This window comes from Cervus canadensis, chromosome 23, assembly GCF_019320065.1.
Source record: "Cervus canadensis isolate Bull #8, Minnesota chromosome 23, ASM1932006v1, whole genome shotgun sequence".
NCBI lineage: Eukaryota > Metazoa > Chordata > Mammalia > Artiodactyla > Cervidae > Cervus > Cervus canadensis.
In genome coordinates, this window is record NC_057408.1 from 5,298,101 (window position 1) to 5,317,904 (window position 19,804).

A 19,804-nucleotide genomic window follows, 5' to 3' on the forward strand; every position below is an offset into this window, starting at 1 on the left:
TAGATACTGAAACTTGCTTTTGTCTACAAACATACTAAGTCTCTTCAGTTATGTCCGACTCTGCAAACCTATGGATTGTAGCCCACCAGGCTCCTCTGTCCATGGGATTCTCCAGGCAGGAATCCAGGTCCGGATTCTCCAGGTAGAAAAGTGTGCTTGGTTAATTGATGAGCCTCCATGATTTAAGACTCAGAATCTACTCCTTCAATTGGTAAAGGCAGAGGGAGCAAGAGAGGTTGTGAGAAGGTCCAGGCAGTGTCTCGTTCCCCCAGCTCCAAAATAATCTGAAGGACCAACCACACTGATGCCGTGTGCCTTACCTGATGGGCTCAAGGCTATGTGGAGAAATCTGAAGCTATTTTGGCAACTTTCGGCTTCAACTGAATTTCCTCTCACTAAAATCAAGGGGCTTTTCGGGGCTGACAGAGGGGCCTGCTGCTCCCAGACTGCAGCCCAAGCAAGAATGAAGGGCCTCATCTTTGGAGGCAGGAAATCAAAGCTGGCCCAGGGATGGTGCAGCCATTTAGCTCAACTCCATCAGAAGGACACTTTTACAGAGGAAAGGTGGAAACAGAGAAATGGAGTTCTGTCCCTATAATGTGGTTCGCTCTAGTGAGACCTAAGTTTTGGAAATATCTCTGACCCCGCACTAGCATCGGCTGCTCTGAGGCCACCGTGGGGGAGGTGCAGGCGGTGAAGACAGAGACTGGACCCGCCCTGGCCAGTTCATGCCAACTCAGCGAACAATTTTCTGAGACTCTTCAATAGATTATATGTTGTCACAGAGCATTTGACTCTATCTCCCCCCAAAAGACAAAATGTCCAAACATTTTTGGGAAACAGGGGGATCTTTTATCTAGGTTGGAGAAGACTCTTGAGAGTCCCTTGGACTGCAAGGAGATCCAACCAGTCCATCCTAAAGGAGATCAGTCCTGGGTGTTCACTGGAAGGACTGATGTTGAAGCTGAAACACCAATATTTTGGCCACCTGATGCAAAGAGCTGACTCATTTGAAAAGACCCTGATGTTGGGAAAGATAGAAGGCAGGAGGAGAAGGGGACAACAGAGGATGAGATGGCTGGATGGCATCACCGACTCAATGGACATGGGTTTGGGTGGACTCCAGGAGTTGGTGATGGACAGGGAGGCCTGGCGTGCTGCGGTTCGTGGGGTCGCAAAGAGTTGGACACGACTGAGCGACTGACCTGAACCTCACCCCATGGGAACTGCCCTCCTGATTCAGTGGGGCCTCACCGTGTGGGAAGGATTCAGTGGGACACTGATTTGCTGACATAGGATGGCAGGAGGGGAAAGGACACCAGAGATGGTTGTAGACAGGGAAGGACTGTCATGACACTGTCCGGCAGAGTCAAGGGACAAGGAAGACATGAAGGGAACACTCTATCCAATACCGGGGACCTGGGCTTCCAGGTCAGAAGATTCCCAAATCTGCGGTTTTAGGGGCACCTTTGACAAATTTCCCTCAACAGCAGACAATGGGTTCTCGGAAAGAGGTGAGACTGCTGGCCACGTGAGTGACCTCCAAGAACTCTGTGACCAGCCACGTGAGGCTGGACGCTCAGCAGTCTTACTGCCAGCAGAAGGAGCTCCAGCCAAGGAGGCTATGGACATTGGGATGGCTTTACCTCCATGATGGGACTGGATGCCAGGACCTTCTCTTCGATGTTGGTGTCACTGGCCGAGCCACTGACCGTGGTGAAGTAGCGCATGGCATACTTGGCCGACACCGTCTTGCCGGCTCCAGACTCCCCGCTGACTATGATGGACTGGTTCTTCTCGTCTCTGAAAAGGAAAAGGCCCTGGTCAGTTGCTGGCCATGTAAAGGCACTCTCGCCTTCCAAGGACCCTGTTGACAAGGGTCTGAGCCCAAATTAGGGATAAATGTGAGGGATGGCGTGGAAACAGCCCAACTTCCTTCATACATTTGCACAGATCTGAAAGTGGGAGAAAGAAAGGAGTTCTGAGAAGGACTTACAAATGCCACATACCCTATTTTATGACCCAGAGGAAGGGGGACATATGTATCTTGGACTATCTGTAATCACCCATAAGTTGACCTTGGGGATGACGGGCAAGAGCACCATCACTTTGTTCTACACACATTAGCTTTGCTTCCGTTTCAGCTAGAGAACCCAGGACAAGAATATGGGCAGTAAAAACCACCTGATTTTGAACCTCACACCCACTGGTTAGCTGTCTGACTTTGGACAAGGTAGTTTACTTCTGTGACCCTCAGATTATCTCAGTCCAGTCTCTTACGACTTTGATCTCCAACCATGCTCACTCTCTTCTAAGTGGTCACCTAGACTTAGGGACCACCTAGGTCTCTAAATTCTTCCTAACACTCCTGCCAGATTGAGTGTCTGAAGCACAGCTCTAGGTGTGCTTTCCCCACTCAAAGCAAGGTAACTACCCATCCCTTACCGAATCAAGTCCAGAGTCCTTAGTTGAATGGTTGAACCCCATCACAATGCACATCTCAACACTAAAACCTTTGACAAGCATGGGCAAACTATGGTGCTAAGAACAGAACACTGGCCCTTCGGTCTAAAGATCTTGTCTGAGTTCTGGCTCTGCTATCGGCAGGCTCTTTGTAAGCCTTAATCACATTAAAGAGGATATCATCTTACAGATTTGCTGCAAGACTGTATGAAACGATCTCTACATTTCATATAAGATGAGGGTATTGCAATCCAGCCAAAATGGGCTGCTTGTCAGTCTCTCCAACTGCACACTTTCCCACCACTGCCATTTATGGTTCTCACTCTACCGGAAATCACCAGCAACTTACACCCTTCCACTGAAGCCCGACCCACGTTCAAAGCCTGACCCATCTCAGGCATCCCAGCAGGCAGTTATTTCTCTGCCTTCTGAAGTCTCATGTCACCTGATTTGTGCCACTTGGAAGGCACTGTCCCATCTCACCTCACACTGATGTCAGGCCCTGCGTGGTCATTTTACTTGCTGTGTGACTTTGGGTCACTTCTTTTCTTTGGACCTCTGTCTTTTCATCTTGTCAAGTACACGGCTGCAACTTGGGACTCCCCCAGTGATTTTAATCTATCTCTGACATTTGATGATTCCATGATCAAAATTGTAACAGGAAGTACGGGTGGGGAAAAGCTCTCAGTTTCAATTTTCCATTACTTAGGGTTGGCTGTGGGGGAGATATTTACTAAGAACGGAATTCTACCCAATATCCTTCAAAAACACAACCAATGTATGGCTCCATCCATTCAGCCCAATTACAGACATGACTTAGCCTACTACTTGGGTCTGTTTGCTTTTCAAGAAATCCTTTTCTCCTGAGCCAGGTGAGGTTTCCTTTACAGGCACACCTTGGAGATACCACAGGTTCATTTCCAGACCACCACAATCAAGCAAATATCCCAACAAAGAGAATACTGCAATAAAGCAAGTCATGTGAATTTTTTGGTTTTCCAGTGCAGATAAGTTACATTTACACTATAATGTAATTTATTAAGGGGCTTCCCCGGTAGCTCAGATGGTAAAGAATCTGCCTGTAATGCAGGAGGCCCAGAAGGTACATAAGAGCATTATGCCTTAAAAAAAAAAAAAGCACATACTTTAATTTAAAAACATTTTATTTTGGATAAAAAATGCTAAGCACTCTCTGAGCCTTCAGCCAGTTGCAGTCTTCTGGTTGTTGGGGGTTTTACTGCTGACTGATCAGAGTGGTGGTTGCTTAAGGTGGGGGTGGCTGTGGCAATTTCTTAAAATAAAACAACAATGAAGTCTGCTGCAGGGATAGACTCTTCCTTTCACGTGAACACTTAGAAGCCAATGTGGGGTTATCAATCGGCCTAATTTCAATATTGTGTCTCAGAAAATAGGGAGGTCTGAGGAGGTAGGGAGAGCCTGGGGGAACGACTAGCTGGTTGAACAGTCAGAACATACAAGACATTTATCAGTTACATTCACCCCCTTACATGGGTGTGACTGGTAGCACCCACAACAGTAACAATATCACATCAAGTATCACTGATCGCAGATCCTCATCACAAATAGAAATAGTGTGAAAAAGTTTGAAATGTTGCAAGAATTACCAAAATGTGACACAGAGACTTGGAGTGAGTAAACGCTGTTTGGAAAAAATGGTGCTGATAGATTTGCTTGGCACAGGGTTGAAACAAACCTTCAGTTTGTTTTTAAAAAATCTGTCAAGCACGATACATGGGAGGGCAATAAGGTGAGTTCTGCCTATATTTAGGGAAACTAACCCACAGCCATGGCATTTCATACCCTGAAGCACCAGCTGTGACTCAGGCCCAGGTTGTCCCCAGGAAGGCAGGAAACACCCCTGAAGGCCTGGGCGTCAGGCAGCAGCACAAGACTCCCCGGTTGGGAACCAGCCACTCTCCAGCCCCCACGCAAAACACCAGCAACCAACAAGTCCACCTCCCATCCCCCTGGGCTCACACTGCATCCCCATCTTGGACACCTGAGAGGTGAGATTTAATTGCTGCTCAGCCTCCTGTTCGTCCAGTAAAAATTTCCCACCAAACCACTGCAGCACCTGGAGTTCCCCGAGCAAGGCCAACCTCCTCTCCATCCCCATATCTGGGTGGGGGCCCCCTGGGAGGGGGGGAAAGGGGGTGGAAAAAGGTGGATGTCAAGGCACCTGAGGTCCCCACTGCAGAGTACTGATCAGCCAGGGAGGCACTGCAGGGCCTTTGGGGACATCGTGCTGAAGTGCAGTCTTGTTTGGGTTTTCTGCAGAGAAGACACCATCACCCTTGACCTCCCCACCAGCAACAGGCACAGAACCATCAGGAAGCACTGCTTCAGCCGTCTCTGACTGAGGGAAGCCCCAGAGGAGCTCCAGATACACCACCCGGCTGTGATAACGAGGCCAGCACATCTCTGACATGTGTAACATCAGTACCCTCACCCCGGAACCCCTGCTCTAAATGCCACCATGCGGCCACACCCCAGTCACTGAACTGAGAGCTCCTGGAGAGCAGGCACTGGCTTTAACCCCGAACCTGCAGGATTTCTAGCACCAAAGACTCTCCATCACTCCCTGTTCCCCCACCCCAAGCCTTTTCCGTGTTAAGGGCCACCAGCCTGCACTCACCTACTTCATCCAGGAGCCTGGGTGTCACTGTGGATTCCTCCCTTCCCCTCAAGCCCGTGTGTCTCACTAAATTCACCTCCCAAGACACTTTGCTCTGTTCTCTGGACCTCTGAGTCCCAGCCATCATCTCTAACAAGCATACAGTAACAGCTTTCTAACCCTTGCTGTCATCCTCCTGTAATAGCAACACATCCTCCTTAGATGACCTTTTGTAGTGAATATGGGGTCAAACCTCGCCCCCTGCTTTAAGCTGTCCAATGGCACTCCTCTGCCCTCTAAGATCCCAGCTCCAGGATCATGTTCAATACTCTCCATGAACCAGCACCTCTCTTTCCAGCTTGATCATGTGCCACGCTTCTCTTTGTTCACTCCGTTCAAGCCACATGAGGCTACTTCTTTATTCCTTCCTACTTTATATCTGCTTGAAGCTATTTCAGTTCAAACTGATTTTCCCTTCTTTGATCTCACAACTCTCAGTGCCTGGTACTCAAACAGCCTTACACCACTCACACATTACTACTTTTCATTGTAATTAATTACCACCACCAATTTACATTTAGCTGTTACCCCTTGCTTCAGTCAGTTCAGTTCAGTCCCTCAGTCCTGTCCGACTCTTTTCAACCCCATGGACTACAGCACGCTAGGCCTCATTGTGCATCACCAACTCCCGGAGTTTACTCAAACTCATGTCCATTGAGTCAGTGACGCCATCCAACCACCTCATCCCCTGTCGTCTCTTTCTCCTCCTGCCTTCAATCTTTTCCAGCATCAGGGTTTTTTCAAACGAGTCAGCTCTTCACATCAGGTGGCCAAGGTACTGGAGTTTCAACTTCAGCATCAGTCCTTCCAATGAATATTCAGGACTGATTTCCTTTAGGATGGACTGGTTGGATCTCCTTGCAGTCCAAGGGACTCTCAAGAGTCTTCTGTTTAAGACTCACAAGACTACTGGGTGCCAGTCTTCTCAGTTTTAAAAATCCATTTTAATAATATGAATATTAAGATATCCCTGTGTTTTTATTTTATCTTTTGGCCATGGCATGCAGGATCTTAGTTTCCCAACCAGGGATTTGAACCCATGCTCTCTGTAGTAGAAGCTTGGAGTCTTAATCACTGGACTGTCAGGGAAGTCCCCCAGTCTTCTCATTTTTAACAAGGATAAAAACGAAGTTTGGGAAGACCCGGGGATATTCCTCGAGTTCTCAGCTAGTAAGACACCAAGTGCAAACTTGAACACAGACTTCCTTAACCCCAAACAATTTCCCACTGGGGTGTACTGTGACACTCTATACCACCACTATAGTGCCTTCGTGTGTAACCAAGCATCCCTTGGTGAATCCCTCCAATAATTCCAGCCTTGAGACATTAGACAGGAATCAGGTGTCAGTGCTGGCTGGCTCAGCATCACCTCCTCAATTAAAACATCACTTCTTTTAGGGTGGTCAGAAGCCCCTCCCTGACCACCCCCATCTTCCTGGCACTCAGCATACAGTTTACTAATATTTTCCTTATCTACTTAGCATTCCTTCTATCCTTGTCTTCCCATTAGAACGTAAGTTCCATGATGGCCAGTCTCAGATGCAGGGCTTGGATGGACAGGCCAGCGCCTGGTTTGTGTCAAGATAGCAAGGGCTATCACGGATGGTGGTCGTTAGAGGCTGAGGCCACGGTGCCCCCTAGAGGTGTACAATTTACAGCCTGGAAACCAAACTGTGGTTCCTTCCCTGAGTTCCTTCTCCGGAGCTCATCAATGGGAAAGGGGCTACCTGTGGGAGCCCCAAGCTTCAGAGAGGTGCAGCCCTCGTTCCGTGGACTGGGCACTCCCTGAGAGGCATGAAGAGGTGGGAACAAGACCTGCCAAAGCCCCTGACACACAGTGAAGCTGCAAAACAGGAAGGAGGGAAAGCCCGGCCTTAGCCTCGCCCAACAGAAAGGACAGCCTGTCTCTGAACACACATCATTAAGTCCCTCCATCATTTCCCACTCCAGTAACAAATCATCTGAAAATTTAGGTGTGTCAGTAGAATACAGTCTAGTCACTAATGGGATAATCAATCTATTGTTTCTTGCCTGTCTATGTCTGTCTAGTCTGTAATTACATTTTCAACACCATCATCACAATGCAGACCATCTACTATGGTTAAAAAAGAAAAAAAGATCTGCACCAGACAATGGGGATACAAAGAATTTTTAATCAAGAATTTCTGTTTAACACAGACATTTGTGTCAGTACCATGGACAGAGTTAATAACTGGGAGACATACTAGGAAGACAATTAAAATGAATCTTAGCAGCATGCCAGCTTAAAAAAAAATGATAATACTATATATGGTATGATATTTTCTCTAGGACTCAACAATAAAAAAGAAACATGATGCCTCGGGATACAAACACAATTATATTAACACAAAATAATCTCAAAACCCCATTAGAGTGGGAAAGTCAGGAAAAGCCAGGTAGAGGGCAGAGTCATATTGGGAGAAAAAAAAACTGGGTTCTATGGGAAGGGAAAAGTAAGGTTTGGGGACAGAGATAAGTTAGGATGGAGGTGAAGTTAGGTAAAGCTATAGTTTCTCAGAAATCATGTATGGATGTGAGAGTTGGACCATAAAGAAGGTTGAGTGCTGAAGAATTGATGCTTTCGAATTTTGGTGCTGGAGAAGACTCTTGAGAGTCCGTTGGACTGCAAGGAGATCAAACCAGTCAATCCTAAAGGAAAGCAACCCTGAATACTCATTGGAGGCCTAATGCTGAAGGTGAAGCCCAATACTTTGGCCACCTGATGTGAAGAGCCGAATCATTGGAAAAGATCCTGATGCTGGGAAAGATTGAGGGTAAAGGGGGAAGGGGTCAGCAGAGGCTGAGATAGTTGGATGCATAACCGACTCAATGGACATGAATTAGAGCAAACTCTTGGAGACAGTGGAGGACAGAGGAGCCTGGGGCGCTGCAGTCCATGGGGTCACAAAGAGTTGGACACGACTTAGCGACAGAACAACAACAAGTTAGGTAAGAAAGATACAGAAAATTAGAGTGAGGCCATTTGGGGCTCTAAACAGAGCCTCACAGTTACAGTGAGCCTAAAGTTAAAGATGTTCTTCCAAGGTTGGAGCATGAGAAAGAACCATTCTGCTGTGAGAAGGGGCTGGGCCAGAAAGTGCCAAACCAGAGATCCCATAAACCCAGCCAACAAGAAAGCCAGGTTCAATGTGGCAATGAGGAGATATGCCCTGGGCAGCTAGAGAGAGGGTGCCTATGTCTGGGGCCCAGGCAGGCTTGGGGTGTGAGGGAGGCACAGCAGCATCCCTGAGCATCTCTGCCATCAGGCACCAGTGACCTACCTGCCACACATTCCCCTCTCCCAGGCAGGGCTGTGTGCTCACAGTCTAGAAATCAAGTCAATCGGGAAGGCAGCCATAAATATTCATGGAAAACTGCTTAATTGGTAGTTAGCAGTCAGAGTCCTAAGTGCCTAGTCAATAAGATGAAATTGAACCTTCTGACAACGCGGGGGCTAAGTACTTAGCGCATTTCATATCCAAGTATCATTTTTCCACTTCAGTCTCACAGTGGCCCTCTGGGTGCTAAGTTCTATTTATAAACCTCCTAGGTGTAGTGTGATACAAGTAGCAGTGAAATGAATCCGTCTCCTTCCACTTTCTTGCTGTTCCCAGGAGAGGCTGTCTCCTCTCAGATGTGAAAGGATCACAGAAAGGACCTCTGGGAACTCAGTCAAGCCCACCCCTCACTGGAAGATAAGCAGGGCAGAGTGAGACTGAAACGGGGTGGGGGTCTCCTCGGTGTGGATGGAGATGTCCCAGCATCTCTGCTCTTAAACTGGAAGGGCTGGAAGATGAGCCCGAAGACCTCCTGCTAGTCCTGAACTCTGATTCAGGATCCAGGTTATAGTTGAGCTGTGCGGTATATTAATAAATAGTTCATATCAACTGCAGGTACCTGCTAATCTTGAAATACCCCTGAAAACTCAGAAATATATGGGTTTAGTTAGCATATTAAAAAGCAGAGACATTACTTTGCCAACAAAGGTCCATCTAGTAAAGCTATGGTTTTTCCAGTAGTCATGTATGGATGCAAGAGTTGGACTATAAAGAAAGCTGAGAACCAAAGAATCAATGCTTTTGGACTGTGGTGTTGGAGGAGACTCTTGAGAGCCCCTTGGACTGCAAGGAGATCCAACCAGTCCATCCTAAAGGAGATCAGTTCTGGATGTTCATTGGGAGGACTGATGCGAAGCTGAAACTCCAATTCTTTGGCCACCTGATGTGAAGAACTGACTCATTTGAAAAGACCCTGATGCTAGGAAAGATGGAAGGCGGGAGGAGAAGGGGACGACAGAGGATGAGATGGTTGGATGGCATCATTGACTCGATGGACATGAGTTTGAGTAAACTCCGGGAGTTGGTGATGGACAGGGAGGCCTGGCGTGCTACAGTCCATGGGGTCGCAAAGAGTTGGACACGACTAAGCAACTGAGCTGAACATCAGAGGCAAGTGTTTCCTGTGATTTTATACTTAACAGAATGATTTGGTTAATGTTATCTTGTGCTGTGCGTAGTTGCTCAGTCGTGTCTGACTCTGTTCGACCCCCTGGACTGTAGTCCCCCAGGCTCCTCTGTCCATGGGGATTCTCCAGGCAAGAATACTGGACTGGATTACCAGGCCCTCCTCCAGGGGATCTTCCCAAACAAGGTATCACACCCAGGTCTCACACATTGCTGGCGGGTTCTTTACCGTCTGAGTCACCAGGAAAGTCAAATGTTATCTTAGTTGGGGGTAAACTATGATGTACACTTATCTGTACCCTACAGGGTGTGTATGGGTGTTAGTCACTCAGTCGTGGCTGACTCTTTGTGACCCCCTGGACTGTAGCCCACCAGGCTCCTTGGTCTAGGGGATTATCCGGGCAAGGATATCTGCAGTACCAAATAAACCCTTCTGAAGCTCTCTTCCACTTGGTGCTGGGAATTACTTTACAGTAAAGGAACACATCCAGGTAATATTCAGGTAAAAAGGCTTCTCATGGGTCAGCAGTCTAGCTCGGTAGTATCTGAAGCCAGGTGCATCTGAGCACCTCAGTCTAAAGCCCATCCTCTTTCTCTACACTGCACTTTCTCTGCCAGGCTACCAGGAGATACAAGGTCTTCTTCGATTTCTCTTCTAGATCCGGCCTCATCCATTCATCTTTTAAATTTAGGACAGCCCTGCACGTCAATTTCTGCATCTCCTCTCACCTCTCCCGGTTGCCTCTAACATGATTGCATCTTACCTCGTTGCTACAGATACCACCCCAAAGCTGTCCACTCTCAGATTTACACCCCAACCCAGATCTCTCCCAAGAGCCAAGCACAAATGCGCAGCAACAATGACACACAGAGGCTGCATAGCTCTCCCCTCAAAGCCTCCACACCCAGAACCAAGCTCCCCAGCCCACCTCCAGTCTGCTCCTCGTCCTTCTCCTCAAGCACATGGCTTGGCGCCCCACACGGCAAAGAGAGGGGGATCTGGAAAGGGCCTTTGACTCTTTCCTGTTCCTTACACCACCAGGCAAAGTTGATTGTACTGCCTGGATCCTCTTTTTAATCCATCCCCTAAGTCCTGTCCCTCATCCTTTCTCTCCTGGATCCTTTCACAGCATCATAACTGGTCCTCCTCTGCCTATGTCAGCCCCTACTCAATCCATTCTCCTCATTGCCGCTGGAAAGATATTTCCAAAACACTCATTTGAACATACATAAGTCAGAGGTGAGTTCAACCCCTGGGTCGGGAAGATCCCCTGGAGGAGGGCATGGCAACCCACTCCAGTATTCTTGCCTGGAGAATTCCACAGACAGAGGAGCCCAGCGGGCTACAGTCCATGGGGTGGCGAAGAGTCGGACACAGCTGAGCAAGCCCGCACGCGGGTCCCACTGAGACCCTCTCATGAGACACTGGGGCCTGTGTCCACACCAGCACCTGCAGCACCCCGGGCCCTTCGTGATTCATCCCAAGAGGCACTCCAGGCAGAGGCGCCGGGCTGAGGAAAGGGCAAAAGAGAAACGATGTTCAGGAAGAGGTGAAGTTCAGCACACTCAGACCCCAACAGGCAAGTCATGGCCTCTGGCAACGACTGGACTACAAAGAACCATCACATGTTCATCAGCCCTGGCTGCACACTAGAAACACGTACATGTGGAGCTCAGGAAACTCCCCCGATGGATTCCACAACAGATCACCTGGATCACAACCTCTGGGGGTAGAGCCCAGATATTTGTTTTTCTTTTTTTTTTAATTCCACAAGGATTCTGATGTTCTGCTACAACATTAGTTCTGCTAGGATTAAGAACCACTGCTCAACAGCTTAATTAAATGGGTCATGATTCAGGTACTTGTAGACATTCAAATACCTTGTAACTTATTCATGGTTGCTATTAGCCTAATATCATGTAACACTGACCTTAAAACAAAGACTAACTTTAAGAGGCTAAACAGTTCGTAATGTGTGAGTCTATTAACCGTTCTTCTTGGCTGCAAACTATAGGAGCCTTTACATGTAAGTCTAAGTTCCAGTTAATGGTTTATTACAGATCACTTAGGAATCAAAGCAGAGTGTCCTCATTGACTAGATTTACGTTATTGACACCCACCCAGTGGAAACAACGGTGCAGACTGGCCAGCACTGGAGCTAGAAGCACACAGACGCCCAAACACTACGGAGCGTGCTGCTGCCCGCTGTGCCCATTCATTGGGGAAAATCAGCAGCTTCACTCTGTCTCCCACTTCAAGTGTTCCGCACCCAGGGTCTACAAATTCCCAACACGCCCGTGAAGAGAATCCAGGGGGATCCGTGAACTTAAATGGAATAAAAAGCACAGCTCTACTTAGTTTTACTAAATTCTAACAATTTTAACATGTCCGCCAATTAAGAATATAGCCAAATGTGAAATCTAAAAAAAATTACACAAATGAACTTATTTATAAAAAAGACACACAGACACAGAAAACAAACTTATGATTCCCAAAAGGCCAAGTGGGGAGGGATACACACTGGATTAACAGACACACACTGCCATATGTAATATAAGCAAGCTCCTACTGTATGGTACAGAGAATTATATTCAATATCTTGCAATAACCTATAATGGAAAAGAATCAGAAAATATCTATATACAACAAGATCACTTTGCTATATACCAGAAACTAACAAAACACTGTAAATCAGCTATGTTAGTCACTCAGTCATGTCCAACTCTTTGCAACCCCATGGACTGTAGCTTCTATCCATGGAATTCTCCAGGCAAGAATACTGGAGTGGGTAGCCATTCCCTTCTCCAGGGGAATCTTCCCAATCCAGGGACTGAAACTGGATCTCCTGCATTGCAGGCAGACCCTTTACCATCTGAGCCATCAGGGAAGCCCCAAATCAACTATACTTCAATTTAAAAAATAAAGAAAACAAAAAAGAATACAGTCAAAAACAGGGAGCAGAATTAGCAGAACCTGTGACTTTGACACCATATTATATTACAGTTGCTGCAGATATCATTAAATATTTACACTCATCACTACTTCAAAATTATGGTTATTATTAGATCTGCCACTAATGCATTAACCATGCCTTATATTTACTCTATCACAAACCCCTAAAATAATTTGATAAGTTCAGTATGATCAGTCCTTTGCAATTGTACATATTATATTTGATACATTTAAATGTTTCACATGGAACAGAAATGGTTGAGTCCCTTATTCCCTTTTAAAAATGTCTGTCCTTTCCTGATTGCAAAATCGTGCCTCTTTGCACAGCATTAATAACAATGACTTTCAAGGAAACCATGCCTACATTTCATCAGTCCTGCTGCATTTTTCAAGGGCCAATAAGAAGCATCACTAAGTGTGCTGGTGGAGGTGGGAGGTAGATTTCAGAGACTCCTAGGATAGGGGGCAAGGTTCTCTCCACTAGAAAACATTGTAGCTCAAGTTGGTATATAAACTTTCAGGCCTCAAAGCTCACCAGAAGACTAAATGACACTCTCACAGTGTCTGCATCTTATTGCCCTGAATAGTCCAACATTGCCCTTAGTGGGGCAAGGATTTTGAGATGTACTTTCTAGTAAGTTCCTGGGTGATGCTGATGCTGCTGGTCTGGGCACCCAGGATCATCATCCCTTGGCTGGTTTGAAAGTTCATGGTTCTCTCATGTGGCCATGAAATTATACAGTGCCTGGGCCTGAAGCTGAATCTGCCTTGGTTGTTCTGGGGAGTCTCTTCTAGAGGGGAAAAAGCTGGCTCAAGAGACAGTATCTGCGGATCCATCTTCCCCCTCCAGCTGCTCCAAAGGCTCTCACAGGTCCCCATCAGAGAGGCTCTCACAGGGTTTCGCTTCTTCTGTAGCCTTCATCTCCTAAATGCAACCACCCCAGCCTCCTGGCCCAGAAACTGTTTATCCAGCCTTTCACGTATGAGACACTCAGGATGGAGTGGAGGTGGGAAAGCGCTGGGCTGTGTTAGCAGCTGACAGGCCCCAGGGCAGACTGAGGACAAACCAGAGGCTGGTGCCCAGAGGCATTCCAACAGTTCACAATGAATGAACACGCACTCTAAGTGAAAAAAGAGAATGCAAAAGATAGTCTGGCTACAGAAAGGTACTACTAATTGCAGTCATTTGTGTCAGCTACTTAATATTTATGCCTAAATTATCATGTAGCACAATGATTATGAACATCATTAAACACATTAGGCTAATTCTGCTGTGAGCTTTACTCAGCTATAAAAATAAAGGCTCTACCTTCACAGTGTTTTCCCTACACAGCTTAAAAAAATTAGACCACCGAGGGCACAAGCTTGGACATTCCAGCCCAGCACTCTTTCTATGAGGCAAGGGCCCTTCAAACACATCATGTGTTCAAGCACATGAGAGGTCACTTCATAAGACAATCTGCTTCAGACTGAAGGCATTCAAGCAGAGACAGAACTGACCTCATAGCTTAGTAGATACTGTTGGAATTATCTACACGGAACTGCTGGGCTCAGAGCAAATGTACCTGAATGGTAGCTCTGGTTATTTATCAGTAGCACACTCACTCGTGGGTTTCTTTACTACAACATCCCAAGTCTGTGGGTCCTGAAATACCCAGTGGGTCTCTAACCACTTCTGAGTCCTCTAAAGGAAGACTCACTTTCATGGGCTGAAAGACCTAATAATGGAAAGCAAGTCAATAATTCATTATGCTGTCAGGAAAACTCGTCGCTTTCAGAAATATCCCTAACAAAAGTAAAATTGAGAAAGGCTTCTCCCTTCTCTCAGCCTACACTTTTGATGCATTCTTAGATTTGTCTTATCTTGGAAATGCTACTTGCAGGTCTAAATGTGCCAGCCCCACTCCTCTGAGCTCAGCCAAGGCATCTTCCCCACCTGCATCCACTCCGTGAGCTGTTAAGATGGCAGATGAAACCATTTTAATGGGATAGGGTGCTCAGGGCCGGTGCACTGGGATGACCCTGAGGGATGGGATGGGGAGGGAGATGGGAGGGGTGTTCAGGATGGGGGACACATGTACACCCATGGCTGATTCATGTTAATGTATGGCAAAAACCACTACAATATTGTAAAGTAATTAGCCTCCAATTAAAATAAATAAATAAATTTTAAAAAGTAATAGATGAACCGACTACAGCTGACCCTTCAGCAACAGGTACGAACTGCACGGGAACAGAGACATGCAGATTTTTTTTTCCAGTAGTAAATACTACAGTATTGCAAAACTTATGGCAGGTTAAATGGGAGCACCCACGGACAGCAGGGGCCAACTCTAAGGTATATGTGAATTTCATCCGTGCAAAGAGTTGGCGCCCCTAAACCCCACATTGTTCAAGCGTCAACTGTACACTTATATCAAGTTCTGAACTTCTGCAACAGCAGCTTCAGGCCCCAAATCGACTACCTTCTGGAGAGGATCACAGGACCTGCAGTTACAGTGCTAGGTGAGAGAGTAACCGAGATCTTTAACAGATAGTTCCTACTGATTGCTCACTTCCCTGCCCTCTTTCAAGGCCTTTTTATATTGCACAGATGCAAGTGGCCAAGAGTTACCCAAACAGAAAAACTAGGTAACAGGGATGATCAAAGTTCACAGCAGTCAATGTCAACTCTACCTTACAACACGATCACATCTACAACTTCAGTTTACCCTCCTGCTGACCATGGGAGGCAGGTGAGGCAACACTCTTCCACCCACTTTCCAGGCCCAATAACCTGTACAAAGTGGAAGAAAGTAGCTTACCCAAAGCCAGGGTTTCCTTGGTAAAGTGCCATATGGCTCCTTCCCCCTCCTCAGTCAAGCCCAGCCAAGGGTGTGGCACTTAACACTCCCCACAGGATACAGCGTACATGCCCTCTGATGGGGTGGTGGGTCAATGTGGGCAAGAACCCAAGAATTACAGTTCAACTTCCAAATCAGGACTCTTTAAGCCCAACTTTCAACTTGAGTGTCTACAAACCTCTCAGCAGTCAAAAGGGGAGGGAAAAAAAAAAACCATGATGTTGGGAAAAGGGGACGCAGCTGCCCACCAGTCAGGTGGCGATTCTTTACTACATACCTGCATGGGGTCCCATTTTGAGCTTTCCAAGTAAGTACAGGAAAACAGCTCCCTTGAGGAACTGACATCAGAGGGACACCCAGAACAAAGGACAGCGATTGTGCTGCAAAGTAGAGAAGAGAAGTCCAACAGTCTAATCCAAGAGGGCTGAGACCCGGGAGAAAGGCCCCTGAAGAATCTTGTTAGATGTCAATGTCGACTGTCTTGAGGTTCATCTTTACCAACAGCTAGAAGTTTTCAGCAACGGAAGAGAAGCTCAGAGTCAGGAATTGGCTGTGCAGTGGCTTCATGGGATGACAACTTAGAAAAGTTTCCCCTTGTCTTTCCTTGAAGGACAAGCTGGGGGGAGGAGAAACCGTTCAGGGTAGTTTATGAAAAAACCTTCCTTGTTGGGGGGAAAAGAATCATATGTTACAATAAACTTCCTTTTGTGTCAAAAATTCAACAATGTCTCCCTACAAGCAGAAGGACTGTTTTAATGCAGCTAATTGACTTTGGGAAGATTTTGAGTTCTGAATATTCGCAGGCTTTTAGGGACTGGTTAATTTAATTAAAGCAATCCTCAAATACTCCCAGGACCAGAATTTGCTTGCTGTTCAAATTGTTAAAAAAAAAAAAAAAGAAAGAAAGAAAAATACATTCTAGGCTTTAATAAAGCTTAAACGCTGTGATCTGGCTGTTTTTAGTAATGGTTGTGAAAAAGTCCCCCCTCAATTGCAAAAATCCCAAATGGGGAAGTCTTTTTTAGTGCTATTTTTAGTGTCATTTATCAAGATCCACAGGAGTTTTAAACTGTAAGTTACAAACACTACTTGAGCAGCAGGTGTGCTCAGGGAGAGGGAAGCCCAGCTTCCGGGGAGTGAGTTACCGGCTGTCTGTGAGGACCCAGGAAGCCACATGTATCACCTCACCTACTGGAGGACTCCTCCCTACACTCCCGCTGCGAGTGAGTGTCACCCGTGGAAGGACGTGCTCCTGTTGGAAGCAACACATTTTCTTTCCTTCTCTGATCTGAGTACCTAGATTGTGGTCCACCCCATATTCATAAAACGCTGACCCAGACCATCCTAACATTCTTGTTGATACCACGGTCTCTTCCGGGGCCTGGAAGTACTTACTACAAAGCTCCAAGGCTGAGTGGCTTACTTGGCCAACCTGCTCAGCAACCACAGCCTGGCGCATTTTGCTGAGTCATGTTCAGGCTTCTCGACTCATGGAAAAGGAACACAGGGAAAAGGCCAAAGATGAGAGGTGTCAGGCAGTCGGCAAGGCCTTCAGAACCCAGGAAAGCAAGTTCAGAGAGCCGACAACCTCGAGTTTGAGATGGGACCTTCCACCCAGCTGCTCAAGTGTTTCCTCTTTAATCCTCTTCTCTTCTGGCTTCATTTCTTTGCTGTGCCTGACTCTCAGGATCTAGTCCTATATGAACCCAAGACCTAAATGTTTTCTTGTTAAATCCTTGTTTTATACTTAATGAAGCTTAAATTCACAAATCTGGCTTACAACTTGGAGAAACCCTCTTTTAAATAAAAAGATTTATATGCATATTGGTTAGCATGTATGGTACTGAATTCTTCCCCAGGTGGTGTATACCTACTGGTATACACCAGTATACACTGTATACACTGGTATACAAAAAACAAATGTTTTTGGACAGGATTCTTCACAACATAGTATTATTCACAGTATTATTCATAGTATTATTCACAGTATAATTCATAGTATTATTCATGGTACTATTCACAGCTATCTCCCTGTTCTCATCCCACCTGTCTCAACCTTATTGATCAAGACTAGTATGATGATATCAGGTGTTCCGATCTAAGAAATGTAGTTCCTGCTCATCTTCTCTGTAAAACAGCATCTCTACATCTGCTTTCTGCTTTTTATTAATTTGGGGGGAGGGGTAACAACTTTACTGAGATATAATTCAAGTATCATATGGTTCACCCATTTAAACTGTATAATCCAATGATTTTTAGTATGTTCACAGAACTGTGCAACCATCACCAAAATCAGGGCTTCCCTGATAGCTCAGTTGGTAAAGAATCCGCCTGCAATGCAGGAGACCCCAGTTCGATTCCTGGGTCACAAAGATCCATTAGAGAAGGGATAGACTACCCACTCCAGTATTCTTGGGCTTTCTTTGGGGCTCAGCTGGTAAAGAATCTGCCTGCAATGCTGGAGACCTGGGTTCGATTCCTGGGTTGGGAAGATCTCCTGGAGAAGGGAAAGGCTACCCACTCCAGTATTCTGGCCTAGAAAATTCCATGGACTTATACAGCCCATGGGGTCACAAAGAGTTGGACACAACTGAGTGACTTTCACTTTCACCAAAATCAACTTGAAAACTTTGTCGTCATTACAAAAAGAACATTCCCAATCCCTTCCCATCAGGCCCCTAGTCCCAGGCATTCACTAATCCACTCTCTGCCTCTCTCTATTCTGAACTTTCCTATGAATGGAACCATGATCTTTTGACTGGTTTATTTCATTTAGTATGATGTTTTCAAAGTTTATCCATGTTGTTGCATGTGTCGATTCTTCACTCCTAATTTTTAAGGTCAAACAACATTCTGTTGTATGGATATACCACTTCTGTTTTTCATTTCTCAGTTGAAGGACATTTGCATTGTTGCCACTTTGGGGGGCATTCCAGATAAATAGAAATATTCATATCCAGTGTTTAGTGTGAACATGTTTAAATTTTTCTTGGTTATAACAGTAGCTTTGCAGATTTTCTTGAAGGATGTGAAAAGGATATGAAAATCCCCTTCATTGTGAGCTCATCAAAATCTACCTGTTGTGTCAAAAGGTGAGAGCAACCGCTTCTCGGCCTTTCGGGCTAAGATCAAGTATAAAAGGTGAGACAGCATACTATTCAGGAACAATTCCAATCTCTTCAGTCCCTAATAAGTTATTTTTGGTGCCATTTTTAATCAGCTAAGATGGATTAATTAAATTCCTTAATTCTGAGGTATTTAATCTGACAAATAAAACAGTACACCTTTTAAGTCAAGTATTTATCAACTGCTAAAAAAAAAAAAAACAAAAAAACTGACTGATTTGACTTTACTAACTCCTAAAACATACCACAATGTTAAATTTTCAATTTCGGAAAACTTCAAGCATCTCTTAACATACGATCTGATCTGGGAATTGCAATATGACTATTCAGATAGTTCTTCTGTTTCTATCATCCAACCCCAAATATGAGTTCAAATGGGCTGCTTTTAGAGTGGTTTTCTCCACCTTCAGTCACTCATATCCTTTTGCTTAATGACACTTCTACCCATGTTAGTCTACTTTCCTTATGACATGAAAAACTTTAAATTTGCATGTAGCATGTTCCTTTAAAAGATACATTGATTGAAAACTTATATCCATGCAAAAACCTGCAAACTGCTATTTCCAGCAGCTTTATTCATAATTGCCCAAACTTGGAAGCAACTAAGATGCTCTTCACCAGGTGAATGGATAAACTGCAGCATATTCAGAAAATGGAATATTAATCAGTGCTAAAAAGAAATGAGATATCAAGCCATGAAAAGACATGGAGGAAACTTAAGTGCATATTACTCAACTAAAGAAGCCAATCTGAAAAGGCTTCACACTGTATGATTCCAACTATATGACAGTCTAGAAAAGATATAACTATGGAGACTGTCAAAAGATCAGTGGTTGATAGGGGTGGTGGAGGATGAATAGGTGAAGCAGAGAGGACTTTTTAGGACAGTGAAAATACTCCACATGACACCATAATGATGGATACGTGTTATTGCACATTTGTTCAAACCCGGAGAGTATACAACACCAAGAATTACGCCAAGTGTGAACCCTGAGGTAAACTACAGGCTTTATGCAGTTATGATGAGTCAATATAGGTTCATCAGTTGTAACAAATGGACCACTCTGGCAGCGGATGTGGATAATGAAGGAGGCTATACAGGTATGGCTGCTGCTGCTAAGTCACTTCAGTCGTGTCTGACTCTGTGTGACCCCATAGATGGCAGGCCACCAGGCTCCGCCATCCCTGGGATTCTCCAAGCAAGAACACTGGAGTGGGCTGCCATTTCCTTCTCCAATGCA

At 45.6% G+C, this 19,804-nt stretch overlaps 1 protein-coding gene across 2 annotated transcripts in view; it reads right to left on the bottom strand.

The window, feature by feature from the left end:
- MYO5B (myosin VB) overlaps nt 1-19,804 on the bottom strand; it is a 337,920-nt gene that overhangs the window by 137,422 nt on the left and 180,694 nt on the right. For both annotated transcript variants that reach the window (XM_043443867.1, XM_043443866.1), the window contains exon 5: nt 1,647-1,803. In XM_043443867.1, the coding sequence (XP_043299802.1) occupies nt 1,647-1,803 (157 nt within the window). The remainder of the gene's footprint in view (nt 1-1,646; nt 1,804-19,804) is intronic.